The sequence below is a fragment of the Dryobates pubescens genome, chromosome 10 (assembly GCF_014839835.1).
Source record: "Dryobates pubescens isolate bDryPub1 chromosome 10, bDryPub1.pri, whole genome shotgun sequence".
Classification (NCBI taxonomy): domain Eukaryota; kingdom Metazoa; phylum Chordata; class Aves; order Piciformes; family Picidae; genus Dryobates; species Dryobates pubescens.
Window position 1 is genome coordinate 26,162,050 of NC_071621.1, and position 12,089 is coordinate 26,174,138.

At 38.7% G+C, this 12,089-nt stretch overlaps 1 protein-coding gene across 1 annotated transcript in view; it reads right to left on the reverse strand.

Annotated features, from left to right (window-relative positions):
• ZMYM2 (zinc finger MYM-type containing 2) overlaps nt 1–12,089 on the reverse strand; it is a 94,509-nt gene that overhangs the window by 10,114 nt on the left and 72,306 nt on the right. Inside the window, exons 14-21 of the mRNA XM_054164568.1 lie at nt 10,127–10,292; nt 9,221–9,255; nt 6,467–6,596; nt 6,183–6,298; nt 5,162–5,333; nt 3,365–3,472; nt 1,442–1,536; nt 305–473 (exon numbers count right to left, since the gene is read on the reverse strand). Of these exons, the coding sequence (XP_054020543.1) occupies nt 305–473; nt 1,442–1,536; nt 3,365–3,472; nt 5,162–5,333; nt 6,183–6,298; nt 6,467–6,596; nt 9,221–9,255; nt 10,127–10,292 (991 nt within the window). The remainder of the gene's footprint in view (nt 1–304; nt 474–1,441; nt 1,537–3,364; nt 3,473–5,161; nt 5,334–6,182; nt 6,299–6,466; nt 6,597–9,220; nt 9,256–10,126; nt 10,293–12,089) is intronic.

Genomic DNA, 12,089 nt, shown 5'->3' on the forward strand with positions numbered 1-12,089 from the left:
AACTACAAGGTGAGTTAGAATACAAAGAAAACCAGGATGCAAACAAAATAGTCAGGAAAAGTCAAAAGAGTCAGAAAGGTGCTGTCTTGGCTTGTATGAGAAGTGTGAGGCCCAGTATTTTGAACCAAGTAGGGAAAAGAAAGGAAAAAAACCATCAGTGGTAAAATAATCCCAGTCATTGTGGACCGTCAGGGATGTGTGAAAACTTCTACAAACATTTCAGCTGGAAAAAAAAAATCAGACAAGTACAGCTATTCTCCCTAACAAATAAGAATCTGTATGCCAGAATTTTTGAAGCACTTACTTGATTTCAGTTCCTCTAATTCTGGAAGCTCTTCATCTAAACAGCGAGACTTTACCCAGTGCTTCCACGCATTGACACCATAGGCGTATTTGAAGGGGAAACTACACTCTGAGTTTTCAGAGCTGTCATCATGAGACTGGTATCCTGACACCGCTTTCCTCTTCACCCCCTGCCATTGAAACAAAGAGGTTACCACTGCTGACAGCCAACAACAGCAGCAACACAGAAGCTGGGCAGAGTAAGCAAGCCGCAGACTGAACTACTGACCAAATGTTCAGTGTACAGAAACAGACGCTTGGTTCAGTAGGTAGTTCTAACTACTTCTGAGGACAGTATTTACTTAAGATGACAGATGTTTCTAATTCACCTTTCAAACTGGTTCTTAACAGAGTAATTTGCCATACTGGCTATACTGTCATCATCAGATGATGAACCATATAATTCCATGTATTTATAGGATTTCATTGTGTTAATGCTCTGGAAGTTGAAGATGCTACAAATCTGTATCAGATGGTCGACTTTTAGGCTCATGAATGGAAAAGACAGCATCAGTCCCACATTAAAGCACATCCAGTAGTCGGTATGTGGATAATATGCACCAGGTAATACCAACAGTTCAGACTCCAAATTAAAAACTAAAAGGACACATTTGTTCTTAGGAAGTTTTATTAGAAGTTGGTTGTTTTTTCTAAACCTGTGATATGTACTGCAGTTACTGCAACGAAACCATTTCAGCTTTGTGGCAGGCACTAGAAACTCTATTTCCTGTTAGTTTCCTTCTATATGAAAGAATATGGCTAATTTATTTGCCATGTCTAAACTAAGATTTTCAACTGGGGATAAAATCTGGAAAAAATACAAGCAAATAAAAATGTTTTTTTAAAAACCCCTATTTTTTATAGGAGATGCTATAGCTCCCATCATAAGCCATGGTAACGCCAACATTTTTCTAGTCTGCCATCAAATTAAACCAAGACAGCTTTGTTGAAATAGAAGGTGAAAAATACCAATTTACATCATAGAGATATTATGTATGAATAGGCAGTAACTTGTTTTAGAGCAGTATGAGAACTGAAGAATCAACCCAACCCTACCTTATTTTTGCCCACTTAAATGTGAATAACATGACAAGATTACCTTCTTTTTGGGCCGTGGTCTTGGCTGTTCCTCGTATTCTTCTCCAAAAACAGGAGGCAACAGAAACTCATTTTCTGTATCAAGCTCCTCAGTTGCTGGAAATACATTAGCAGAACTTATTTCTAAACACTTAAAAAATAATCTGGGCTTTAAAAAAAAACAATGAACTATACCAGTGTGCAGTAATGTAAAGGGTCTGTAAAAGCATACATCTAAACATCACCAAAGACTGGATTTCAGTAAGAGGAAATCCATCTGTTATTTTGAAAGCAAGCCAAAATGTTTATCTCTAAATAAACTGTAAAGGACATAATGCTCCACATTTTCAAACACTATTTCAAGCAGCACTACTTACTACAGACCCTTACATAATTTCTCCTGCCTCGGTAGTCTTTGGTAGTAAGAAGTTTAAGGCAGGGTGGGAATGAGGGGCCAAGAGTGCATAAAAATGCAACTTACTATGTGCACTTTCCTTTGTACATTTCCATCATTTATATTGATGTTTTTTATTTCATACAGCACATTATACTCGGTTAAAAACATTAAGAATCAACATGTAAACTCAGAGAAACTAGTTTTAGCCCGCATTTATACAAGTGCTAAAGGTCTAGCTCACGATGGGGGTAACAGTAATTTTGTTAAATAGGTATATGGCAACATGTCAAAACACTATTTGCTTAACTTTTCAAGGGTATGATGAAGGACTACTACAGGCAATACAGCAGAATGAGACAACATATGAATGGATTAAATGTTGCAAGTTCCACCTTCATTTATTTTACTGAACATGACTCATGCCTCGTTTTAGCCATCCAACAATGTCTTCACTCAAATCTGAATGCCCTTCTGATACTTGCATTTCACCACCTTACTGCTCAAAACATCATTTAAAATGGTTCAGTCCTTCTCTTGCTACCACAAACAATCTTATCTCAGAAGCCCTTAAATCTGCTATTTACCATTCCACTTAATTTTCTTTCTTCCATGGTCCTTTTTTCCCCTCATGTACCAAGTTCCACTTATAACAAGGAGTTAAAAACATAGTATGCATATGGCTAATAAACTTCCTGAGACTAAGGTCATGCTAATCCCTAGACTTGATCTTTAAATTAAACATACACTAAAATGAGAAACCAAGTCTGGGCATCCTGTGTGCAGGTTATTGATGACAACAGGCAAAAGGAGACTTCCAAAATCAGAAGCTATCTGGGGGAGGAATGACAGTTTTATGTTCAAGAGAAGCTGTGTCAAGGGAGACACCAGCTACAACCAGGAAATTTCAGGGTTCTTGCATTGATTAATTTGTGTTACAAGGAAACATTTGACACCACTGCCTGCATTCTGTAGAGTGGTAGAAATTGCAGCCCATAAAACTAAGACCTTCTCTCTGGAAAGGTCTCAAAGTAGTGATGTTCCTGCTAATTCAAGTAACACTGCCTTTTTCAGATACAGGTATGGACATTAACAAGATACTAAGAGGTAACACAAGTTACATGCAGCATACCAGCCTGCGATTTTCTACAAACCTAAGTGGGAAATTTACCCTTTTGGCACTTCTGATCTAAACAACCATTTTCCATAGAAACACCTGGTGACTGAAGAATGTGTTTATTAGTCTATTCCATCTAAGGCCATCTAAGCCTTTGAGTGTTTCAAACAGCTTTTCTAAATCCACATCCAAAACCAAGTGGTGAGGCCAAGATTGTGAAAGGTTAATTCTCCTTTTTTTTTGCATTCTGTTACAAACTCTGCACTTAGAAAGATGAACTAAATCAGAAGGCCCTAAAGACATGGCAAAGTTTTACCTCATATTCAGTCAAGTGGATCTTGCAATCAGATAAAGCTCCTCTGAAAGGATGAGACAAAAATACAGCGCCCACAATGTTTATTTTAAAGTATTTATTACAATGACAGAAGAAATACCTCTTGGAAAGTCTATTTCAATATCAAGGTCTGGTTCATATGGAACATCAGGCAAGCTTGTCTGTGCCTCTGTTTCTGAGTTTAGTAGATTTGACTCAACTATCACACCTGAAGAAGAAAAAAACAAAAGGAAAGGCAAACCTCTCATTATTTTAACCAACACATGGATTAGAACATTTAGAGGCTAAATGGTTCTAGGGCTGCTTGTTCTGCTCATCACAATCCATTGTCCTTGGGATCGCAGATTTACTTCTCCAATCTGATCTCCTTCAAACAGAAAAGATAATAGTCCATCTGTCCTTCTTCCTTAAAGTGAGTCAGCAAAGTCCTTATATAGAAAATAAAATACTGGCACATCTGGATCACATCAACCAAGCAGAATTCAAAACAAGCTTTACAAACCTGTCTATTTTTCTACATGATTCTGCCCACAACAGAACAGACTTTCAAGTTCGTGAAAGAGATCCTATAAAAGCAAACATGGCAAACAGGGAGACAGAGAAACCAAAGCTTGATCACGTTCCAGCTTCTGGCAGAGATGTCTCCAAATTCAGTTTTCTGCAAACAAGCAAACTCTGATCCCATCTATCTACTTATTCAGCTACCTCTACCTAGCAAAAGAGAACAAGGAACCACAAATGATAACCATGCAGCACTACCATACTGCACAGCTTTAGTGAGGGAATAGCAAAAGTTTGGAAAACAGTAAGTCTCCTGGGAATACAGCACCATGGCTCTCCTATGTTCATGTTCTAAGTTCATGTCACTTATAAACACCCTTTGAAACATCTGTTGAAAGAACTTGAAAAAAAAACCAAAACAAAATAAAGAAAACCAAAACAATTTAACCCAAGTCAAGGAAGACCCTTAGAAGTTAGTGTTTGGAAGAGAAGGCAAATTCTCCTAGGAGTATACAGAAGAGACTTGAAAATTTCAGCAGGCAGAACCCAGGAAGAGGGGCACTGTGAAAATACCTCATGAAAAATTTTTTGATGTTCAGCTCTAAGGCTGTGTCACAGTTCTTTGCTTTAAGGTGAGGGGGTGTGATGAGCCCTTTCCGCATCAAACCCCCCCAGTGAATTATCAGCTGATGCATTACTATCATCAAATAGATAATAAATACAGTTCAGGATCAACCGAAAACATCATTAAGTCACCTTGTTTTGTTGCCCAGTCACACTTGTGAAATACTTTTAACAGTCCTGGCTTCCCCTAACATAAAATGAGCTGAACAAGATGTTACTACAAGGAGATCATATGCCTGTCATATTCCACTTTGTTCAGATATACCTCCTGTGTCCACACAGCTGTGGAGATCAGCTTCCCTAAACTTCCTATTTGAATTTTTCTGGAAGAAAGAATGGATTTGCATGTGGGGTTTTGGTGTGGTGTGGGTTTTGGTTTATTATTATTATTATTGTTGTTGTTGTTGTTATTAATTTAATTATGCTGTAATAAAAACCTGTGCCTGCAGTCTTGAATGACTCTTGCTATCAGCCAAGAAGCTGGCACAAGCAAAGGGAATACTTTTATTTTTAAAGACAAATGTCTGGTACAGCTTGCTGAAGTCACACAACAGACTTCAGAAAATTTTCTGTATTTCAAATCTGCTGAAATGACCTTTAAAAAACACTTCAGTAATTAAGATTTCAAGTTAGGGTAAGAACTCAGTAACAGCACTGCCATACTCAAAGAATCTTTCCTTAAAATAAAAATCCCAACCCTTTTCTTGATTCACAAACACCAACACATGCACCCTAGCACTCCAAAGAGTCAAAACCTCAGTAAGAAACTCACTCGTCACATCCGAATTTTCATTCTTTCCATCATGGTCAGGTACCACTCCTGACAAGTTCAGTAGCTCAGTTTCCAGAGAATTTGAGGGTACTTTCCCCCTCAGGTCTTCTACTGCTGCAAGGATTTTCTCACTGTTATCCAGAGTAGTGGGCAAGAAAATTGGAACTGGCACCTATGCAGACAGGGGAGAAGAGATAATCAGAAAAAAAACCCCATGCTGCAACAAAACGGCAGCAGCAGTCAACACAGAAACAAACTGTATGCAGCTTCTGAAAACCAGGGTTAATATAGATTAGAAAAATATCACTTCACTGAGGGATAACAGAAAGTGTTAGGTAAAAAACCAAACAAATCTAAACAGTACAAATGATTGAGAACAAAAGGAAAGCGAGAAAAGATACAGAAAAAAAACCCAGTGAAATATAGTGAATCAAAGTAAAAACAGAAGGGATTTTGGAGCTTCAAATCTGTCTGACTATAATTTCAGTCTAACAGTTTGGACAAATCAGCACCCTGTTTCAGTGGCTTGCTTGTGAAACATGGAATTATAGGAATTCAGAGGTTTTTGCCCACCACTTGGATGAGATTTGGTGCATAACAAATTTAACTTATTATTTTCTTTTGCTGGCACAAGATTCATTTTGTTCCTTTTCTTTTCTTCCTTCCTTCTGTTTATCCCACTCTGTCATCTCTCCCCAACACAATGTTTCAGTTTCACCCTCAGCAGAATAAATCTTACTGTCGAATGCTCATTCAGGAAACTCGAAAGTGTAATTCAGAGTTGTTCCTAAGAAGCTTGGCAGCACAAAATTTTTGCACTGAAAGTAGGCAGTAGATTTCCCGATTGTTACTTAGAAACTAAGCGCCACTGTCAAATTTCTAATGCTTTTCAATACATAGTGCCAGAGCATCCTGCAATCCTTTAGGTTGACCAGACTAAGAGCAGTCAACAACACAAAGTGGTCCCACACATGCATATGAATGGATACCAAATAAAAAATGAATCTGAAGTCTCACTTACAGGAACAGGAATCGTTGTAGGAACAGGAACAGTTTGACTATACATGTTCATAGGCACCGGGACATAGACAGGTACAGGAATAGGCACTGGGACATACTCTTTTTTCCAATCATCTTCTATTAAAAGAAAAAAATAAAAAGGCAAACACTGCCAGGTACTTAAATGTATTTTACTCCTGCAGTTTATGAAAAAGAAGTGGAGTATTTGCAATATGTTTCAAGACAGTAACAGTTATAAAAGTTTACAATGAAGAAAAGTGTAAGTTCCACTACAGTTCAAGTTACCTGTCTGACAAGATTTTGTCTGCATATGAGGTTTACAATACGTGGCTTTTGTCATTGTCAAAGGCTTGCAGAGGACTGCCTTGTTCTTCATTTCTCTGTTTGGTGTTGGAGAAGGTGGTGGTGCTGAGCCCTAGAGACGAGCAGATCAGAGAGAATGTGCTGTTGTACCACTCTGATTTTAACACAAAGCTCTTGATTTACCGTATCAGTTGATACTTTTCATATATGAAATGCTGAAGAGGAAGATCACCACAGCACAATGCAACTGCAGCAAGTATTATTCTTTAATTGCAAGTTATTCTGCATTTTGGGGCTAGCACCTTAACAAGTTCTGTAAAAAGAATTCACTCTAAGTAGTATAACAAACTTCTGGCTCAAGGTCTAACCTTCTTTAACTATGTTATCCAAAGATCACATTCTTTAAAACTGAGTTATTTCTAAGTAAAAATATTATCTCTAAACAATTTTTTAATACCTCACATACAAACTTCGAGCTCCCCCTGCTGGGTCTACAACAGTGACAACAAAAAATATTTTGGGGAACATCACTTAATGCTCAAACTTAATCACTACAGTCAGCAGGTAAGGACCCTCTTGTTCCAGCCATGGTTTCCATCCCCGAGCACCTGTTTTAGAGTCCAATTTAAGAAACAGACTGTCACTTTTATTTGATCATATGTAGTAAGATTAGCCTCATGCATCCTTTTAAATATGGAAAGTCAAGTCATAAGAACAGCAGGAGCCTGTAAGAGGCATACACCTTCTAAAATATAGAAAATCCCTAATCCAGCTGTATTACAAATAGCTTTGATATTACCTTTAAAAATGCATGGACACAACTAATGTAATTAGAATTTATCACAGAATCATTAAGGTTGGAAAAGACCTTTAAGACCGAGTCCAACTGTAACCCAACTACCATGACCACTAAACTAAATCCTAAAGTGCCACATATACAGCCTCCTTGAACACCTCCAGGGAAGGCAACTGCACCACCTCCCTGGGCAGCCTGTTCAAATGGCTCACTGCTTTCTCAGTAAAGAAGTTTTTCTTAATGTCCAATCTAAACCTCCCTCTGTTACAACAGTTGTTCGCCTGATGTCTCCAGTTACCTAAGCAATCTTATTTTCTATGTTTTTCATTAGTGTATTTTATAGTCCCATCAAAATACTTGCACTTAAATCGAAGATTTACCTCACAGAAGCCTATACATATTAACAATGAAAGTCAATTTTTCCCATGGAAAAACTACTGCTGAGATTTTCCATGAGACAAGCAAAATAAAACTAAGTTTCACAGAAAACATAGTAAGCTAACAACAGAAAATGGTAATAGTACTTTTGACAAATTGACAAAAACTCAAACTCAAAATGAAGGCTGTTGTTCCACTCATGACCCCCACCCTCCCAGACAGGATTCCTCCAAAAGGTTATGCTTCCCCGCTCTGCCACCTGCAGCAAAGTCAGCTTGGACACCAGCACTCTGCACTGGGTTAGGAACTGGCTGGAGAGCCGAGCCCAGAGAGTGGTGGCTGATAGTAGGCTTAACAGCAGTGTGCCCAGGTGGCCAAGAAGGCCAAAGGCATCCTGGCCTGGATCAGGAATAGTGTGGCCAGCAGGAGCAGGGAAGTCATTCTGCCCCTGTACTCAGCACTGGTTAGGCCACACCTTGAGTCCTGTGTCCAGTTCTGGGCCCCCCAGTTTAGGAAAGATGTTCAGTTGCTGGAACGTGTACAGAGAAGGGCAACAAAGCTGGGGAGGGGTTTGGAGCTCAAGCCCTATGAGGAGAGGCCAAGGGAGCTGGAGTTGCTTAGCCTGGCGAAGAGAAGGCTCAGGGGAGACCGTATTGCTGTCTACAACTACCTGAAGGGAGGTTGTAGCCAGGAGGGGATTGATCTCTTCTCCCAGGCAACCAGCACCAGAACAAGAGGACACAGTCTCAAGGTGCACCAGGGGAGGTTTAGGCTGGATGTTAGGAAGAAGTTGTTCACAGAAAGAGTGATTGGCCATTGGAATGGGCTGCCTAGGGAGGTGGTGGAGTCACCATCACTGGAGGTGTTTAAGAAGAGACTGGATGAGGCACTTGGTGCCATGGTTTAGTTGATTAGATGGTGTTGGGTGATAGACCAGCCTGGTCTGGTCTATTCCTATTCCTATTCTATCAATTATTCTACTCTTATGAATTATAACTACAGACCTAAGGCTTTATTTTCAGTTTTTTGAATGCTGAGATATAACCTTATTCTAACAGATCAGTGAAATTATCTTCCTTTTCTATACACAATTAATACACCTAAACAGTTCTTTACCATGAGGGTGATAGAACACTGGAATAGGTTGCCCAGGGAGACAGTCAAGGCCCTGTCCTTGGAGATAACTCAAGGTCAGGCTCAGCAACGCTCTGAGCAACCTGATCTAGTGGAGGAGGTCCCTGCTCATGCAGGGCAGTTGGACTAGATGACCTTCCAACCCAAACCATTCTATGATCCTGTAATAAATGTAAGAGTTTGTGGATCAACTTAAGCAGTATTTTCATGTGCTATAGATCCCAAATACATGGCTGATGACTTGATTTCCCAGAAGACAGTGAAAATATGAACATTAAAAGATTTAATTTGAACTTCTGTTATGAAGACTAAAAAACTCAATAGATGAGTTTCATTGAAAGACACTGTATTTTGTTTTCTAATAGCATCCCTTTATGTCACCAGGATCTCACACTTGAAATTATGATATATTAAATATATGTACTTACTGTTATTTTTGATCGAGGGGTCTGACAGCCCTGATCTAAAAAATATAAGAAAATGGTTTTAGATATTTTTTTCCCCCTTTTTAGAAACAAAGCAAATTTCAGACAGCTTTGAGGAAGTATAACATAAAACTAAGAGCACTGATTAGGACTGTGTCACAGGTGAGAACTGCACCCAAGGCTTCTCATTCAGGCACCTCACCACTCTGGCAAATGCTAGATCAATGCTCCATACAGATATGAATATAGCCCCTTTCAGAAAAGCAAGTACCAAAATGTCCAAATATGAAAATGGCCCTACAGAGAAACTGTGTTGCTATCATTAAAAAGCTGATTTATTTGGATTTTGCCTGACTTGCTATTTAAATGATGTATATATGCATTCAGATTTCATCAACAGATTTACACATTACCTATTGACAACAGAGAAAAAATAAAATAATGTATTCCTCTTTCATTCCATTCTCAGTTTCCATTTAATTTACTTCTTTCTAATTCCATTTACTTTTTCATTCCTAGTGCATTTATCTGTTCTGTGACCAGAACACATTGTGAAGAGTTTCCACAGAACAAGTAATGACAAAGGGTGGGGGGGGCGGACACAAAGAAAAAGGAAGGAAACACTTTCTGTCCCCATGAAGATACAACAGTGAAACTACCCTTAACCTAAAAAGATATGCTTTTAAAACAGGGATTACAAAACTGTTTGATTACCTGACAATGTTTCAGGTCTTGAAAAAGCTATGAAATAAAGAGCTAAAACAAAAAATAGCAAGCAGTTCAATGAGGCCTCTGACAATAAAAGAGCGTAATCTCTAACACAGTTTATTAAAACAAACACATAATTCATGCAGTTTTACACTTTACATTCAAAAGAAAGAATCCTGTTTGCCATAAAGCAGCACATACCATAGTGTAAGTTCTCAGGTCCTTTCTGGGTTGCCAGATTTGGCTCATTTTGTTGACAGTAGAAACGGAGCAAACAGTGCTGATCACAGAAGTGTTTCATTTCGCCACGCCACTGCACTTTCTCTTTGAGAGTTCCTTGAGACTTACAACAGTCACATCGTGCAGCCTTAATGCAAAGGAAGATTTCAACATTTTTAAACAAGCCTTGAAAAAAAAAATATTATTTCTATATTTAAAAAGATTTAGAAGTACTGAAGAATCATTGTAACCAATAGTTTAGTCTTGCTTGGCTAGGCTGTGATAGTTATGCTACCTTCTGACCTGTGTATACAAACACATCTCTCACCTATTTTCAATTGTTTGCTGGGGGTTAACACACAGAATAAATCCATTTTGTTTCACTAACTCCTTAAAAATTGCTCACTCCCAGTCAGAAAAAAATAGTATTTAAAAATTCAATTTTATGCCTCCATTTAAGCATTCTATGAAACAAGAGCATAAAGGGACTGAGTCTCTTTAATGATTATTTGAACTAAGGATAAGTGGAGTTGTTTTTCACCACCCAAAGTTTGGTGGCTTTAAGTGGCAAGCAGAATCTCCAGGTATCAGAGCCCTCTAATGTAAATAACTAGTATATTTTCATTTAGTAGCTTGACAACAGTTTATATTCCAATTAGATTCAAAGTTTCTCTGTAATTTATAAACAACAGACCTCAAACTAAGGAAGTTTCCACAAAATGTAGTTAGCATCTAACTTGAAACTCCAAACTTCTGTATCCCTAGCTAGACATTTGAGTTTCTTTCACTAGCCTACATGTTAATTTCATGAGGCATCACTAAGACACTGGTTTGCTCCAATATAGAATAACTTCTAAGATAGCTGATGTAATTATCTGAATAGAAGGAGCCTAGGTTTCAGATCTTCAACTGAGCAAACAATTGTTTGCACTGCTGCTCCCCCTGACACAGCTTGCAACGTCCATCCTAAAAGCAGTTCTTAAAAACAAACAAACAAATGCTCAGGAATCCAAAATAAGCCAACCTAATAATCTAGCAAGGAGGAGGAAAGGGAAATTATGGTAATACGGAATGTAAAACATGCATAGGTAACATCATACACAACACTGTAGTGAAGCAAAAGGCTTCAACAGCTAACGAAAAAGGTTCCAACTGCAGTTCTTCTGAGGAAAGTATGAACAGGGCAATTAGTTTAAATTTAATTAAATGTTCCTTCCCTGCACTTGAACAGTCCAGCATCATCCTCTGGCAAAGTAGGAAGTTCAGCTCTCAGTTCTAAGATCATCTATGGAAAGACTCAATTCTGACAGTGTAACCACTTTCAAATGGGGAGCAAATAAAGCTGTGGCTTCAGGATCAACTCACACCAGGTGCCAGGTGCCCTTGGAAAGGCAGGTGGTACTTTTCCCCCTCCTCTGTGAAGGTGTCAGCAGCAGTGCTGATGTACCTGCAGTACAAATAAGGTCAAGGACCTTGACAGCACTGCATTATCCCCATCTCCCCTCAACTGTCATTACATTTGTCACTTTGACTTTTCTGCTGATGCAAATCCACAGTTCGCTTTGAAGCAGAGATGTTCTCAGTGGGACACAAGAGCAAGTTGTATTCTTGGAAGGGAGTGGGGAAGATGAAGTGTGGAGTGTTGCCACAACAGCCTAGATTCATCAGTTCAGGGAAACTGTGAATTCACACCTTAAATGAAAACACACTTTCCAAAGCATCAAAGGGGTGAAACACCAGTAGAAAAAAGATCATGTATAATTCACTAGCTTTAAATCTCAAGCCCACCTAACACTGTTTTTTAAGAATGAGAGCTGACCCATGTACAGAAAAGCCCACCTATTCTGGTCTGCTGCACACTGCTTGAGTATTGAAGCACCACTTTTCGCTCCATTTTCTCTCTCCTTAAAAGTTAGGAAAAGGTGACAAACCTCATCAAATGCAG